The sequence below is a fragment of the Oncorhynchus masou genome, chromosome 6, assembly GCF_036934945.1.
Source record: "Oncorhynchus masou masou isolate Uvic2021 chromosome 6, UVic_Omas_1.1, whole genome shotgun sequence".
NCBI classification, from domain to species: domain Eukaryota; kingdom Metazoa; phylum Chordata; class Actinopteri; order Salmoniformes; family Salmonidae; genus Oncorhynchus; species Oncorhynchus masou.
The window spans coordinates 68,564,824-68,582,177 of NC_088217.1; the positions used below are offsets into that span (position 1 = coordinate 68,564,824).

Consider the following 17,354-nt stretch of genomic DNA (forward strand, 5'->3'; position numbering starts at 1 on the left):
AAGATTAAGAAGACAGAAAGTGGTATGTACGCGTGTGACTTGTGCGACAAAACATTCCAGAAGAGCAGTTCCCTCCTAAGACACAAATATGAACACACAGGTATATACTGTTCCGGAACACTTATTTTACCCCGTTGCTTTCATTTCTAATGTGTTGTGTGACTAAACCCTTTCAATTGTTTCATTTTGGTTCATTCCCCACTTCTTTCACGCTTTGTTCTTTTTTTTTCTTCAGTTGTGTGTAAAATCGAGACCTAACTTGTTTCTTCATTGACAGGGGTGAGGAGATGTACTCCCTCAAATATGTCGTGCAAAGACGTTACGTTATCGGGGTTATGCCAGAAATACCTTTTCTCTGCGTGTAGGAGCGCAAATACTTAAATCAAAATGGGATAGAAAGTTCCGAACTAAATGTGGTGTTATTGCTTTGCATAATGCATGAGGGCACTGTCTGAAGTAAATGTCATCCTTGGCCGTTCCTAATTATATCCATCACATGCTACTTTATGAACCCTATTATGATGTGCAAAACACACTCAGCGCACCCACATATAACTAGTAAAGAGACAGAGACCGACTGCTGACAGTATCACTTGACCTAAACGGTCCTTTGTTGACTTATCACCCTAATCAGTGATCGATCGGTTTAATCCACTGAACATTTGTGTGTTGATGCCATTTTTTTTTATTTCAAAAATAAATAAAATAATTGCCCTTCCCACAATGAAACTCTTTCACTAAAAGTTGCATCGTTCCTCACACACATGACTCTGTGCATGCACGCAGCAGAACATGCTTGATGTAGCCTGCAGTTGATCTGGTTGTGGTATTAGGTGTGTGTTGCAAGAACGGCAGTTATGGAAAGTGTCAAAGGCATTCCACGGCTGTTTGCGGCGAGGAATTGGCCAGATGTGTTTTGGCGGCACAAGTAGCGTCACGAGCTGATTGAAATGCCAAAGGAGAAACTCTTGTCTTATGATTTGTGTCAGATAGACTGTTATATTTCCGGATTTGCTGAGGTGTAGTAAATTAAAAAAGGGGGTGCAACTGTCCCCGAACCCCCTCCCCATGATATACACCCTGACCAGCCACCATTGCTGGCTGCTGGGGGAGTTTTTATTTAGCCAGATCAGAGCATGATGTAATGAAATGACACTCCCCATCAATGTAGGGCGACTCGAGATTCTCGTCTCACACTTTTGCATTCAGGGTATCCCATATTACATGGTGAGTAGAGATGAGTCCCCAATATAATTGAGGGACAGAGGCGTCTAGGAACCACAATTATTCTTCTGAGATTATCAGGGTAGCCATAGGAGTCTCTTGTTCAATTTTCATCTCCTATTTGTTCACTTATTTGTCACAGCTTTCTGTTTGTTTAGTTTCCGGTGGTTTATTTATGTTGCATCCATCAGTGTGGTATTTACGCCGAAAAATAAGTGTTTGTGATTCTGTTCCTCCATGCTTTAGCGATAGCAGGGAATTTCATAATGTAAACACATGACAGACCCTGTGGTTTATTTAAGCTGTTCATCCCCTCATTTGGAATAAACAAATAAGTTACGACACAGCTCGCATCGAAATTGTAATGATAGTTCAAGTTGCTTCGTACCATTCGAATCATCTGAATGTACTTTTAGTTTGTGTTTGTTCTCCTCTTGATGTTTACAATTGTGTGAAATGTAGTAACAAAGTAGCGAGCTGGGAAACTCATGTCTGCTTTCCTCTCCCTTGTTGTGTCTCCTCAGGTAAACGGCCACACCAGTGTCAAATCTGCAAGAAGGCATTCAAACACAAGCATCACCTTATAGAACATTCACGACTGCACTCGGGCGAGAAACCGTACCAGTGCGACAAGTGCGGGAAGCGCTTCTCTCACTCCGGCTCCTACTCCCAGCACATGAACCACCGCTACTCTTACTGCAAGAGGGAGGCCGAGGAGAGGGAGGCGGCCGAGAGAGAGGCCCGGGAGAAGGGCCACCTCGAGCCCACAGAGCTACTATTGAGCCGTGCCTACTTACAGGGCATGACTCCTCAGGGCTACCCCGACCTGGAGGACCGCGAGGGCATTCTGAGGGAAGGCGGGATGAACGGAGGCATGAGAGATCGCCAAAAGGAAGTTGAAGGAACGTACGCGAAAATAGGACGTAGGGAAGAGGATTTTGAGGAGGAGGAAGAGGAGAGCGAGAACAAGAGCATGGACACGGATCCAGACACGTTGAGGGATGAGGAGGAGAACGGCGAGCACTCGATGGACGATAGTTCTTTTGACGGGAAAACAGAAACCAAATCGGATCACGAGGACAACATGGAGGACGGCATGTAATAAAACTACTGCATTTAAAAAGCTTCCCATCTTACTTTTCTGTTCAGTATTGTTACCTGCTTGGTTTTAAACGCTGCTGTGTTGAAGCTGTACATGCACGTGCCTGAAGCTTCTAGGAAGCTTTGTATTGAAGGACTCAAGGGGTGGTGGTTGTTTATGTCTGCCCGAGGAGACATTGATTTGAAGTTTGATTTTGGGGTGGGTGGGGGGAATTGTGTAAGAAGAGGCTGCATTATGCAAACATGAAAAATGAATAAATGAATCCATTTTTAAAAAATTGTACAGTATTAAGGCCTAAAAATATGTGTGGTGCTAACATCCTAAAAACTCTGTGTCCCATAGTCTTTATAGCACAAACTAGTGACTTGTACAAATTGCACTTCGCTTCTATAATCACTACAAAAAATAATAAAAAAGTATTGCCTATGTATATATTTATACAGTGTTGAAAAAAGCAGTAGTGTCCATGCTACAGTCCATCGGTTGTATTACTTATCTTTCGCTTAATGTGTTGTCTATAGTTTTTGCCCTGTCGTCAGGCCAGCTAGCCACACAGTTTTAGGCCTCAGAATTTCTCTGTGAAGGAACTTAACAGATATTACCTGTTTTGATTTTTAAGATACTGAAGTCTTAAAGAGACCTTGAATTGGAAGGGGAAGCGGTTTGGCAGTACAGTAACAGTAGATGGAAGGATCGTGTGAACAATGAAGGAGAAAGCCTTTGTAAGGTGTTTTTGATAAGAAAAAGCCTTATATGCAAACCTTTTAATCTGTGTGTTTCTGCAAGTGCCATCCTTGTATTGTGTGAAAGGAGGGTGACACATGTTACCTCTTCACCAGCTTCGGTATTAAGAGATAGCTCACCTTGCTCTTTCAAGCACCCATGTCAGTATTAGGACACTAGGCAGCAGCTCCTTAGTTTACATATGTCTGTGCAATTTTCAGGTTTATTTCATTAACTTTTGTCAGTATTACACCAAACAATTTTTTGAAACAACAAAATTGCATTCATTTTGTTTGTAGGTTGAATAACATTTTATTTATGTGGCCCATTTTATATTTCCTAATTTTATTTATTTCATACTGTAGTGTACAGTATTATAGTTCTTCAATATATAGATATATTTTAGTAAAAATGAACTTGGCGTTGATCATTGGGGCAAATTTTACGTAAAGAGAGCATTTATTGTGTTTTGAAACATTAATTGTGAAATGCAAATTTTCAACTATATTATTTTGTTTTATTTCCTTTATTTTCCAATTACTGGAAATTCCAAATTTGGGAACTTTTATACAATATTGTGAAAACACTGTATTTTTAACTAAAAAAATTCCACTTTCTTCATCTTTTTTTTTTCTTTTGCTAAAAAAATGAAGAGGGACTGTTAAGATACAATGTATGATACCATGACTGAAGAAAATCTTTCCTGAAATGTCTTTGTAAAAGTATTATTGAATTTTTCATTTGTAATTTCTCTTGGAAATGACCATGCTCGAATAAAAGTAGCCAAATTACAGAACACAAAGGCCTTATGTTTCATCTTTTTTTCTCGTGCTTTTGTAGCAGTGCTCGAGAACCACATAACTACACCTGTCACTCAGAAAAGGAGTTGTCTAAAAGTAAAAGACCCACATTCCCCCAAAATTGGGAGTTTGCCTCGTATGATTTCAACTTTCCACACACTGAGTCACACAATAATGAATCATTTTTTTATAATTATTTGCAATACTTTTATAACATTCAATAGACTTAATGGTTGTTTAATGACAGTCACATTACCAAGAGAGAGGAAAAAAAAGCAAAGAAACAAATTCAGTCACTAAAATGAAAAGTGGACGCCAGCTACTGTAAAAGTACTTGAGGATACTTACAGCTATTAACCGCTCACACTGCACACGCAGATTCAAAGCAACATCAAAAGGCTAAGAAGATGAAAGGGGGAAAAGGTTGAGCAATGCCAAACGCAGAGCATGCTTTGCATATTCCAAATTTCATATTGATCCTGATGCCATCTGATCACTCGGCGCTGTCTCACAGATAAAAGGGGAGGTCTTAAACGATTAGCCCATTGAATTGAACCACGTACTGTTAACTGTTGGGACGATGAAGAATGCGACGCTTCCACAGAGATCAGAGTTCAGGAGAAGACGCCTTCAAGGAGGATAGAACAGTCCAGGTGGAAAGTATTTGACAGATTCTAGTACCCTTCGGAACCACAAAAAGGAAGATCATGACGTTAGGAGGTTGTTCTGTTACGTTAAGATCATAACATTGTACTGTTATACTGTTATGTGGTTCTCCCCCAGTCAATCATTTTGTAGTAAAGAACAGTTTCGTTTTTAAAAACTTCATTTGAAAATACTTAACTAAGCTAGTCGAATGTTTGGGAGGAAAAAAAACATCTAATGACAACATGCTGTTACAGTAACTCTTAATAATGGCATATTGCCGTATGTTTTGGCCAGATTGGTGGTGTGTTTGGAACATATGAACTCTGATGACTCACCACTGGTTTTAGGTATAGACTCAGACATTAAGTGTAGATTTTGCCTTCAGGGTGTGCAATTGCTTCCATTGATATCTCCCAAGTCTTACTATGGTTACATTACTTCATGTTGTCATTGGCTCAACACATACTGTACCTCGCTGACATATTAAATAGGGAAACTTTATGTCCCTTGGCATTCCCAAGTTCTCAGATGATAAGGAAAATAAAATAGAAGTGTGTGTAGAAGTGTGTACCACTGAACTGAAAAAAAAGGTATTTCCAATAGAATTAACTCCGAACAAATGATATGCAACTTCATTCCAAAAACCTTTCGTTTATTTCCAAAACATTTAGTAAACACAAGCAAAAATAAATAAAATAAGAGGAGGTTGGTGTAGGATCCAGGATATATCCAGGGTAAGAGAGGTAGAGAGGGAGAGCTCAGACTTTTGACCTCGTTAAATGATTTACATATCCCCATATGCTGCCCATATCATTCTCCGGGCGTATGAAGGACAGCCCCTGTGAAGAAGGCCCAGACCTGGCACTGGGAGAGAGAAAGTTCACAGGCAGGCAGGCAGGAGAAGCACAAGTGACCAGTAGGGATTAGCCAATCAGAGTGTCAGAAGAGCAGCCAGCTGTTAGCTGTTCAGTCTGGCCCAAGCAGAAAGAGACCCAGAGCAGGTGGTGCACCAGTGTGCCAGTGGTGGGACACAAACAGACAACAACAAAAAAGGATGATAATAATAATAAAAGAAAATCACCCAACTAGACCTACATCCTTATTGAAGGGCAGAGTCTCTCGTGAAGTTTGTGCTCCAATGCACTGCTGAGAATGGTGGCAAGCCAAGGAGTTCTCCACTTTTTAAATGTGTTGCATATCATGAAAGACTTACACCATCTGCCACAAAGATGCTGACACACATGCATTTCTGACCGATGATGTACAATACTCGATTTATTCGAAAGGCCTGTAAACACAGGCAACTTCACCGACCTGAAAAGACAACTGTAAACTGTGCATTATTTACCAATAGCATACAATAGCATACAATTCTGACATACTTCAACATTATCTCATGCATTGACTTCCAAGGTGAAGGATCACGACGAGCCGCCTGAATACCATCACTCTCAGTTGAGGGAGTGCTAGAGGTCCAAGCCTGCCCTGCCTGAATTCCCTACTCTGATGAATGCAGCAGATGCAGAGTGGGGAGGAGGCAGGAGAGCTGTAAAGGGCACAAAGACAACAATGCTCTCCAAAACCGGAGGGGGTTGGGCGTTGGGTGGAGCAAAGACCCCTGCATAGACTTTTATTATTTTGCATGTATTATTTGATGCCCTTGTTCACACCCAGGCAGCGTAGTTGACGTGGTATGGAAAGGAGGCATGTTTGGAAAAGCAGGCGTTGTATGAAAGTAAGCTATTTAGACTATGTTGGTCTTGGGATATGGGGAGTTGGACCCCTCCTCCCCCAGTCCGTCAATGCACTCTCATACCATAGCAAACCATTGCTCGACATAGAGGAGGCACACTGTTTGTTGAGGCAATGTTACACATGGATAGTTTTCAGGGAGTTTCTCTACCAAGACTTTCTTTTTGTTTGTTTTTCTTTCCTTGCAAATCAGTCGGCCCTGTTTATCCATACTTTCACCCCTTTATAAAAATCCATCTCTCTCTCTCTCTCTCTCTCTCTCTCTCTCTGAGGGGAAAGTGATTATGTGTTTTGCCAACGCGTTTGTGGAATCTTTGATATGCACAAACACAGATTCTAATGCGAAGCAACAGCGGCTTTGGCTGACGGGTGATTAGAATGCTGGATCATGGCTGTGTCTGCAGGGCCTCAGCTGGGTACAGGGACCATCACTCATTACACATTTCTAGGGGACTTTCATTCGTGCTAGGCCCAGCATGCCGGTGTAGGTGTAATCATATCTATTTAAATTACTGGTCGGTTTTGTCCGACGACAATGATCATCTCCGGTGCCATGGGATAGGAGGATGGGATGATTCCGAGGTGATTCAACTATTGGCCGAAACAAAGTGACACTTCTTTAACATTATCAATGAAACGGTAAACCACATGATCCCGTATCCATACAGGGTGATTAGGCTATAGTAGCCTGGTTTCTGAAAGCTAGTGATCTCCTTCAGGGTTTTCTGTACAAAACTTTACCAGGGATATTCATTTCAATGGTGCACAATGCTCCTTCACAAATTATAGTGATCCTTTCGAGATGGGCACATGCATTTTTTATGAAAGGCATCATGCGAATGGTGGATGACTGCCGAGACTTTTATGTCACTAATATGTTACTGTCCTCTTGACTTAATTAAACATGGTCCCCACTATTCTTGACAGGAAAATATCTCTATTTTAATTAGATACTTCACCACCAGACAGAAAAAAAAGGACGATGTAATTCAAAGTACGGTTCATGTAGTCATTTAACTCTCGCAAGACTCATTGTCTGCTTGCCCTCCTTCCTGATGTCAAGCTATGATTTGTACGCAGCCTGAATTATAGTAAACAGGGTATTGTTAATAGCTAGAATGATTGAAGCTCAGACGTTCGTATGGCCTTTCTAACCCCCCAGTACAACGTTTAGCGTTGGCTCTGAAGAGGCCATTGGCAATTCATTTACCAGGTTAGTACATGGTAGGTTATATGGTTATGCACGGTGAATAAGACCCTGAGGCAATGGACTTAACACTGTTTTTTACATTGCACACTCTGGAAATAGATAATTATGCCATTGGGGGAGCCAAACCTTTGCAGCCCAAACCTTTTTGTTGGATTGAAATGTATGCAATTTTACATATACGTAATTCCTTAAAGCAAGCATTCACTCCTATCCTACTGGGATTAGGCCTAACGACAGCAGTTAATTATAATAAGTGTAATTTCTTTAAACAGTTCGCGAACTGCAAATTATACTTAAAATCACTCCTTAATGATCTTAACAGTAATTAAATAGTGTAATATCTCAAGAAAAAGGAAAGAATATAACAAACACTGTTGAGATAAAAGCACTTTTTGGGAGTATAATTTCATTCCATGGACATATGCCAGTGTTGATAGTATCACGCAATCATCACCAATTCGTTAGGTTGAATTGGCTACCTAATGCGACTACATGCTTCAATAAAACAAGTCTTTAAGAGCACATTGTTCTGCTTGAAGGAGACTGTATGATAAAGTGTAGCTGGGGACCTATAACACTGACCAATTATGGACTAACGTTGTTATATAGCTGAAGAGATTGATGTCCTTTTTGACAGAGACGTACCGGAAAAGTAACTTTATTATTAAACTGAACCGCCCATCTCGTAAAGTCAGTCGGTGTCTCTCTGTTTGTTGTTGAGATAAGGACAGTGTCATCTGCTTGTAAAGCGTATATATACATATTGTACTCAAAGGAAGTCATTTCAGCCTTCTTCTATGGATGTCAGTGGAGCAAACCTGGCTGGCAATGCAGAAAGTGGTGAGGCTGGTGAACATAGCAATAATCCCCCATGGCTAATATGTATTTCCTAGCGCTGAGCTCTGTGAGCAAGAGAGATTCATAATATGTATTTGGCTCCCAATAATGAGGTATTTTCCCTTTATATAATGATTAGCTTTAGTGTAAGGCCTGCACTTTTGATGTGTAATGATACTTGACTCGTGCGGCACATTTTTTTTTTTTTGAAAGTTCCCTCCCCTTTATGAGATCAAAGACCCCCGAGAAATGATTATTCAATCATAGGCTGTTATGTAAAACCACAAAAAAAAATGGTATTGTGAAAGTGTTTTGTTCACTCTAAAAGGAAGGTTTCGAGGCTGTAGTACCAACTTATTCACTGGGTATAGCGTTATGCATACTTCATTTGCATGTCATTTCATGTGGTTAAACTGTATTTATGTAAAGGAATTTTATTCTATATTTTGTCTGCCAGGACATGCCGAAAGCCTTTGAGTAGGCTACTAGCACTAGATTATTCATTCATGGAGGGTTTGTAAGGTGGACACCTGCATCACTTAACCTGCAATATCTACAGTATATCTTTCTTCTAAAATATACTGTGTTTCCAACATGTAGAGATAAGCTTGACCAGTTGTCAATATCAAGCAGGTTCTGATTTAAGGGTGTAAGTCTGTTTTTGTTGTTGACCTATCTTGTATCAACTGTAAATGAGACCTAGTTGTGGTTGTGAGCGTACATCGTCACTAATCACCTAGAAATATGTGTGGACAAGAAGAAGAGAAGGGGGGGGGGACATGATTTATTTGATAGAAAGCCAGACCCCCTCTGCTTTTCTCACTTGTAATCATCTCCACATTTGCACGGGAAAAGCTAGCGATGGTTGTGTGGGTGTTGTTTTTACTTCATTAAAACCAGGGTTTGTGAATCCCAGAGACCTCTCACGCCAGAGACTTGATTCAGCACTGAACCATTTCAAAAATAAGTTGGTTGTGTCTGTTAAGACTGGAGTTGAGTAGAATGAGAAGAATGTTGGGAGGTGCCTCTGTGCAGTGTTTGTGCCGTGTTTGTGCCTTGTTTGTGGCGTGTTTGTGCCGTGTTTGTGCCTTGTTTGTGCCGTGTTTGTGCCGTGTTTGTGCCGTGTTTGTGTCCCGTGTTTGTGCCTTGTTTGTGGCGTGTTTGTGCCGTGTTTGTGCCGTGTTTGTGCCGTGTTTGTGTCTTGTTTGTGCCGTGTTTGTGCCTTGTTTGTGCCGTGTTTGTGCCGTGTTTGTGCCGTGTTTGTGCCGTGTTTGTGCGCGTTTGTGCCGCGTTTGTGCCGCGTTTGTGCCGCGTTTGTGCCGCGTTTGTGCCGCGTTTGTGCCGTTTGTGCGTTTGTGCCGCGTTTGTGCCGCGTTTGTGCCGCGTTTGTGTCGCGTTTGTGCCTTGTTTGTGCCGTGTTTGTGCCGTTTGTGCCGTTTGTGCGTTTGTGCCGTTTTGTGTCGTGCCTTGTTTGTGCCGTGTTTGTTTTGTGCCTTGTGCCTTGTTTGTGTCGTGTTTGTGCCGTGTTTGTGCCTTGTTTGTGTCGTGTTTGTGCCGTGTTTGTGCCTTGTTTGTGCGCGTTTTGTGCCTTGTTTGTGCCTTTGTGCCGTTTTGTTTTTGTGTCGTGTTTGTGCCGTGTTTGTGCCGTGTTTGTGCCGTGTTTGTGTTGTTTGTGCGTTTTGTGCCGTCCGTGTTTTTGTGTCCTTGTGCCGTGTTTGTGCCGTGTTTGTGCCTTTGTTTGTGCCGGTTTTGTGCCGTGTTTGTGCCGTGTTTGTTTGTGCCTTTGTGCCGTGTTTGTGCCGTGTTTGTGCCTTGTTTGTGCCTTGTTTGTGCCGTGTTTGTGCCGTGTTTGTGTCGTGTTTGTGCCGTTTGTTTGTTTGTGCCTTGTTTGTGCCGTGTTTGTTTGTGCCTTTTGTTTTTGTGCCGTGTTTGTGCCGTGTTTGTGCCTTGTTTGTGCCGGTTTGTTTGTGCCGTGTTTGTGCCTTGTTTGTGTCGTGTTTGTGCCTTGTTTGTGCCGTGTTTGTGCCTTTGTGCCGTGTTTGTGCCGTGTTTGTGCCGTGTTTGTGCCGTGTTTGTTTGTGCCGTTTGTGTGCCTTGTTGTGCCCGTTGCCGCGTTGTTGTTTGTGCCGCGTTTGTGCCGGGTTTGTGCCGCGTTTGTGCCGTTTGTGCCGTGTTTGTGCCTTGTTTGTGCCGTTTGTTTGTGCCGTGTTTGTGCCGTTTTGTGCCGTGTTTGTGCCGTGTTTGTTTGTGCCGCCTTTTTGTGTGTTTGTGCCGCTTGTTTGTGCCTTTTGTTTTTGTGCCTTGTTTGTGCCGTGTTTGTGCCGTGTTTGTGCCGTGTTTGTGCCTTGTTTGTGCCGTGTTTTGTGCCGTTTGTGCCGTGTTTGTGCGTGTTTGTGCCGTGTTTGTGTGTGCCTTGTTTGTGCCGTGTTTGTGTTTTGTGCCTGTTTGTGCCGTTTGTTTGTTTGTGCCGTGTTTGTGCCGTGTTTGTGTCGTGTTTGTGCCGTGTTTGTGCCTTGTTTGTGCCGTGTTTGTGCCGTGTTTGTGCCGTGTTTGTGCCTTTTGTTTGTTTGTGCCGTTTGTGCCGTTTTGTGCCGTGTTTGTGCCTTGTGCCTTGTTTGTTGTGCCGTGTTTGTGCCGTGTTTGTGTCGTGTTTGTGCCGTTTGTGTCCTTGTTTGTGCGTGTTTGTGCCGTGTTTGTGCCTGTTTGTGTGCCGCCGTTTGTGCCGTGTTTGTGTGTTTTGTGTTTGTTTGTGCCGCGTTTGTGCCGCGTTTGTGCCGCGTTTGTGCCGCGTTTGTGTCGCGTTTGTGCCTTGTTTGTGCCGTGTTTGTGCCGTGTTTGTGCCTTGTTTGTGCCGTGTTTGTGCCGTGTTTGTGGCGTGTTTGTGCCGTGTTTGTGTCGTGTTTGTGCCTTGTTTGTGCCGTGTTTGTGCCTTGTTTGTGCCGTGTTTGTGCCGTGTTTGTGCCTTGTTTGTGCCGTGTTTGTGCCTTGTTTGTGCCGTGTTTGTGCCGTGTTTGTGCCGTGTTTGTGCCGTGTTTGTGCCGTGTTTGTGCCTTGTTTGTGCCGTGTTTGTGCCGTGTTTGTGCCGTGTTTGTGTCGTGTTTGTGCCTTGTTTGTGTCGTGTTTGTGCCTTGTTTGTGCCGTGTTTGTGCCTTGTTTGTGCCGTGTTTGTGCCTTGTCTGTGCCGTGTCTGTGCCTTGTTTGTGGCGTGTTTGTGCCGTGTTTGTGCCTTGTTTGTGTCGTGTTTGTGCCGTGTTTGTGCCGTGTTTGTGTCGTGTTTGTGCCTTGTTTGTGCCGTGTTTGTGCCTTGTTTGTGCCGTGTTTGTGCCTTGTTTGTAACGTGCTGAGGGGGATACCAGAGCAAAGTGGGTGGTGTGGCCCACCTTGTCAGCCGCTAGCTATCTGCAGGGACCAGGCTGTACCGCTGCGGCAGCTGAGATTGTTCTGCGTGTAACAAAGCCAGTCTTACTGTAACTCTCCATGTCTGTCCCGTGTGTAATAGGAGACACGACCTTCCAGGGAACAGTTTTAATGGGATCCATCCATAGACGGGTGATGCTCCACACCCCTCTGTGTGTACCGATGCCTTCAAATGAACACATTTACACAGTTAAGACAACATCGCATACTTCTGTTTCTGCTGTCTTTGAGACATGCACATTACATTGAAACGTGATAACTTCCGCGAGAGGGACTACAGCTGAATAGAGAGACAATGCCGGTTCTAGATATTTGCTAGTGAACTATCCACATTATGTGGATTTATAATAACTTGGCATCCACATTTTCAACGAGTAACGGTGCTTGATTAGATGCATAATGTTGTCATGCTTACAATGCTGACGTGTAACTGTTGAGTCCAATCACGTACACACTATCTCTCCGGGGTACTGCTTGTTCTGCTGACATTTCCCAAACTGAAGTTAGCCAGCGAGTGGACAGGAATGAAGTTGGTTGAGTTGAGTGTCTCCTCCGTCCTTCATTTAAGTGATCAGTGGAGCTTCAAGCTGCTGTCTCCCCTGGGAGGGACATTAATGGGGGGATACTTCATCCACTTCCTCTGGTGTCCTATGAAGGCATATCCTAATTAGCCCTGCGGTGAGATTGCATCACTGTTGACCTCTGTAGTGTCAGGCCCAGTTGGGGATGTCATAGTGGAAGGCCGCACTTCCCCGTGTGGATGGGTGGATCGGGCGGACAAGTGGGTCAGACTCAGGGCTGGTCAAAGTGACGATACATGGTATGGCAGTGATGCCATGGCGGCGTTGACCCATTGGAGCCATGTTCAGGCAACCTCGTTTCCTGCCTGCCCATATACAGGGCAAGCATACCCATAGGGCACATGAACCAATGGTGTGCCAGCTTGATGAGGGCGATACGTTTGGCTCATGCCATCTCGCTGGACCTTCTATCTGCATAGGTTGTAATTGCAAAGGCAGTTTCCATTATAATGACCTTACAATGATTAGCGGATGAGATGTATATTCTATACTGTCACTCTGGTCATAGTACTTCATAAATGGTTATCGTTTCTATCTTGTCAAAGGTATTACCTTCATGGTGATAAAAGTATTATTCGTCCAAAAGTTATTCTTCCAAAAATGCCAGATATCTACCTAGGCTGATATCCAAAAAGGTTTATCTACAGACACTGAGTGTACAAAACATTAGGAACACCGTCCTAATGTTGGGATGCACCCCCTTTCGCCCTCAAAACAGCTTCAATTCATCAGTGCACGTACTCTGCAAGTTGTAGAAAGCGTTCCACAGGGATGCTGGCCCATGTTGACTCCAACGCTTCCCACAGTTGTGTCAAGTTGGCTGGATGCCCTTTGGTTGGTGGACCATTCTTTATACATATGGGAAACTGTTGAGCGTGAAAAACCCAGCAGTCTCGCAGTTCTTGACACACTCAAACCAGTGCGCCTGGCACCTACTACCGTACCCCGTTCAAAGACACTTAAATATTTTGTCTTGCCCATTCACCCTCTGAATGGTACACATACACAATCCATGTCTCAATTGTCTCAAGGTTTAAAAAGCCTTCTTTAACCACTCTTCATCTACACAGATTGAAGTGGATCATAGCTTTCACCTGGGTTCACCTGGTCAGTCTGTCATGGTAAGAGCAGAGTTCCTAATGTTTTGTACGCTCAGTGTATATACAGTACAGAAGGTCAATCTGGTAAATGTCCCAAGCATCTTCAATTTGTTAGAACAACAGGCTTTCTGCAAGACAACGACACTCACTCCATGTTGATAGAATACAGGCTATCCATGAATTCTGGGAATTGAGTTGTACAACAGAGCACCGTACAACCAACCGAGTCTGATCGCTCTGAGTAAAAGTGTGCTGAGCACTCGAATAGTCTTGAGAATAATGAACTTGAAAAGATCCTCTTAATTTTCTTTCTTTTATGTCTCAGAAGGGAGACCCAGAAGACTTTAGAATTCGAGTCAGAGGTAGGCATGATTAGACTGCTATGCCCAATTCTTTTAACATTCATCTCCCATTCCTTTAATATGTAAATCGTAGGTATGCAAAGATCTGATGCTTTTATTTAAGAGATATGTCCTCGGGCGATAGTGGTACGCTTCTAGGGAAAGCTCTGTGTCGCTATGAAATAAATAGCTGTTGAAAGGATCACATGAGTTTGTATCTTAGAAGATGAAAAGCTAATTGACATGAATAATTTATTGTGATGCAATATGTTATAGAAATCAAACAGTGAGGAGAAAAATAAAGCAGAGTTCAAATATTTCATTATAAACCAGGACGTCATAATATTAGAATATTCATACGAACTGATTTCCTCTGGATTTCCTTAGTGATGCCGATGTAAGATAGGAAGGGCGCAAGAGTAGTAGCCTGTCGGACTTTTTGTGTCAAATATGAATGTCTGCATTGTAGAATATATACTGCAGCTATATTATGGACAATTTCTGAAATTAAAATGAAAAATTATACATGTAGCTCATTTTAATTATATGACCGCTTGCTATAAGCAGCCATAAGAGCCCATAGTTATTTAGAACATGCTCCATTGAGAGGGGTAGAGGGACGCTGCAGTTCAACGCTCCATTGAGAGGGGTAGAGGGATGCTGCAGTTCAACGCTCCATTGAGAGGGGTAGAGGGATGCTGCAGTTCAACGCTCCATTGAGAGGGGTAGAGGATGCTGCAGTTCAACGCTCCATTGAGAGGGGTAGAGGGATGCTGCAGTTCAACGCTTGAGAGGGGTAGAGGGATGCCAGTTCAACGATTAAGAGGGGTAGAGGGATGCTGCAGTTCAACGCTCCATTGAGAGGGGTAGAGGGATGCTGCAGTTCAACGCTCCATTGAGAGGGGTAGAGGGACGCTGCAGTTCAACGCTCCATTGAGAGGGGTAGAGGGACGCTGCAGTTCAACGCTCCATTGAGAGGGGTAGAGGGATGCTGCAGTCCATCAGTTCACGCTCCATTGAGAGGGGTAGAGGGATGCTGCAGTTCAACGCTCCATTGAGAGGGGTAGAGGGATGCTGCAGTTCAACGCTCCATTGAGAGGGGTAGAGGGATGCTGCAGTTCAATGCTCCATTGAGAGGGGTAGAGGGATGCTGCAGTTCAACGCTCCATTGAGAGTGGTAGAGGGATGCTGCAGTTCAACGCTCCATTGAGAGGGGTAGAGGGATGCTGCAGTTCAACGCTCCATTGAGAGGGGTAGAGGGATGCTGCAGTTCAACGCTCCATTGAGAGGGGTAGAGGGATGCTGCAGTTCAACGGAGAGGGGTGCTGCAGTTCAACGCTCCATTGAGAGGGGTAGAGGGATGCTGAGAGGGGTAGAGGGATGCAGTTCAACGCTCCATTGAGAGGGGTAGAGGGATGCTGCAGTTCAACGCTCCATTGAGAGGGGTAGAGGGATGCTGCAGTTCAATGCTCCATTGAGAGGGGTAGAGGGATGCTGCAGTTCAACGCTCCATTGAGAGTGGTAGAGGGATGATGCAGTTCAACGCTCCATTGAGAGGGGTAGAGGGATGCTGCAGTTCAACGCTCCATTGAGAGGGGTAGAGGGATGCTGCAGTTCAACGCTCCATTGAGAGTGGTAGAGGGATGCTGCAGTTCAACGCTCCATTGAGAGGGGTAGAGGGATGCTGCAGTTCAACGCTCCATTGAGAGGGTAGAGGGATGCTGCAGTTCAACGCTCCATTGAGAGGGGTAGAGGGATGCTGCAGTTCAACGCTCCATTGAGAGGGGTAGAGGGATGCTGCAGTTCAACCTTGAGGTTAATCCTTTGTTAAAAACTTGATCTTCTCACTTCCCATAAATGACATTAATGGCATCATAAACATGTAGGTTTTGCACGCAAGCACGCACGCACACACACACACACACACACACACACACACACACACACACACACACACACACACACACACACACACACACACACACACACACACACACACACACACACACACTCCCTGCATGGATCCCACTGTAGTGGACGGTCAGCAGGCTCATGATGTATGGAGGCAAATTCCATATCTCTGTTGGCATTGTTCAGCCTGAAGTATTCCACTCAAACGGAGGCCTGTTGGACTTTAGTACCACACAAAGGCTTCCCTTATTACACTGAACTTTTGACAGCGCGGGTTGTGGTCTGCAGTGGGTGAATACTTGACATTTCGGTGTGCTGATCTACTCTACTTTCATTTGTTGCTGTACTTTGTATATATATATGATTGTGCTCCGAGCTGCAACAACGCAGGACAAGTGAAATAAAACAATGCGTTGTTGCAGCTCGGAGCACAATCATTTCACTGTACCCTGTAATTATATCTGCAACCCTGTACATGTGAATATTGAACTCTCTAATCTCCTCCCTTCCTATATGTCTCGATGCATGCCTTACCCCATCTGTCCTGCTCCCTATGCCCCCCTCGTGAGCTTTGTGTAAAAGAGGCCTGCAGATTCGGTGTGTATCCTAACCCTTACTAAATATTTGTACGATAAATGCTGCTCCAAGGTCTTCTTGTGTCACGGAATTTCTATGCGTTATTGTGAAGACAGACATGTTATACAGTTTGTCGGGGAGGTTATTCTGATAATCTTGTTCCATGCTTTCTTTGGCATTGATCAAGGTCTTGTACAGTATGAGTGTTCCCCTTTTTCACCTAAAGGTTTGTATACCTAAGCTTATTGTAATTCAAATGATCCTGTATGATTTGGTGAGGTGTGACATGAATGAAACGGATTATTTGGGACACGGGACTATCTGAGTCATTCACTTATACTGTTGATCAACTGAGCTGGTTCTCACACCTAGACTATGTCACGTGTAACCTCTTGAAGTTAATGCAGGTTGAAGCCCTACAATCTCAAACACACTCGTAGTTATTTCATGCGCTGGAAAAAACGAAACTCCAAAACAGGGATATGAGATTGGGCATACGCAGCCTAAAAAGACCTCTCCACCGGACTACATTGAGTAGTCAAATGTTGGAATGAAAAGAAAGCCTGAAACCTTTGAATAAAGAACTACATTCTTATTGAGGAGGTGAGGGCCTGACAATGACTACCCCTCGCTCCGAGCTGAGCCTGCGAGAGATCCAGACTTGTTCGTCCCTTGTTATACTGTTAATGTGTATGATTTAAGGGGAATTATGCACATCTCAATGTGCCTATAAATGATATTATTCATGCACAGGTGCTGCTCTAAGCGGCTTCTGAATGATAATTAAGATAATCTCTCTCTCTCTCTCTCTCTCTCTCTCTCTCTCTCTCTCTCTCTCTCTCTCTCTCTCTCTCTCTCTCTCTCTCTCTCTCTCTCTCTCTCTCTCTCTCTCTCTCTCTCTCTCTCTCTCTCTCTCTCTCCTTTCTCACGGAGCCACTTTGTTCTGCAATAGCTCCTGTGTCAATACCTCGCAAGACGTACGGCGGGCCTTTCCCTCAGCCATTGTCTGATTTTTTTTTTGTTGCACAAAACCTCCACTAACAAGTGAGACCACATTTATGTTTTCCCCTGAGCCTCGCTGTATTCTAAGAAATATGTGCCAAGTTGAATTAAAGTCACCCCCCCCCCAAAA

The 17,354-nt window shown here is 43.8% G+C and overlaps 1 protein-coding gene across 5 annotated transcripts in view; it reads left to right on the forward strand.

The window, feature by feature from the left end:
* The window catches only part of LOC135542492 (zinc finger E-box-binding homeobox 2-like), a 78,673-nt gene extending 74,836 nt beyond the window's left edge, over nucleotides 1–3,837 (forward strand). For 3 of the 5 annotated variants that reach the window (XM_064969493.1, XM_064969492.1, XM_064969490.1), the window contains 2 exons: nucleotides 1–100; nucleotides 1,749–3,837. The exon at nucleotides 1–100 is cut by the window's left edge and continues 81 nt beyond it. In XM_064969493.1, the coding sequence (XP_064825565.1) occupies nucleotides 1–100; nucleotides 1,749–2,326 (678 nt within the window). In that variant the 3' untranslated portion in view covers nucleotides 2,327–3,837. The remainder of the gene's footprint in view (nucleotides 101–1,748) is intronic. The other 2 variants (XM_064969494.1, XM_064969491.1) reach the window with 1 other exon arrangement.
* Nucleotides 3,838–17,354: the final 13,517 nt, after the last annotated feature.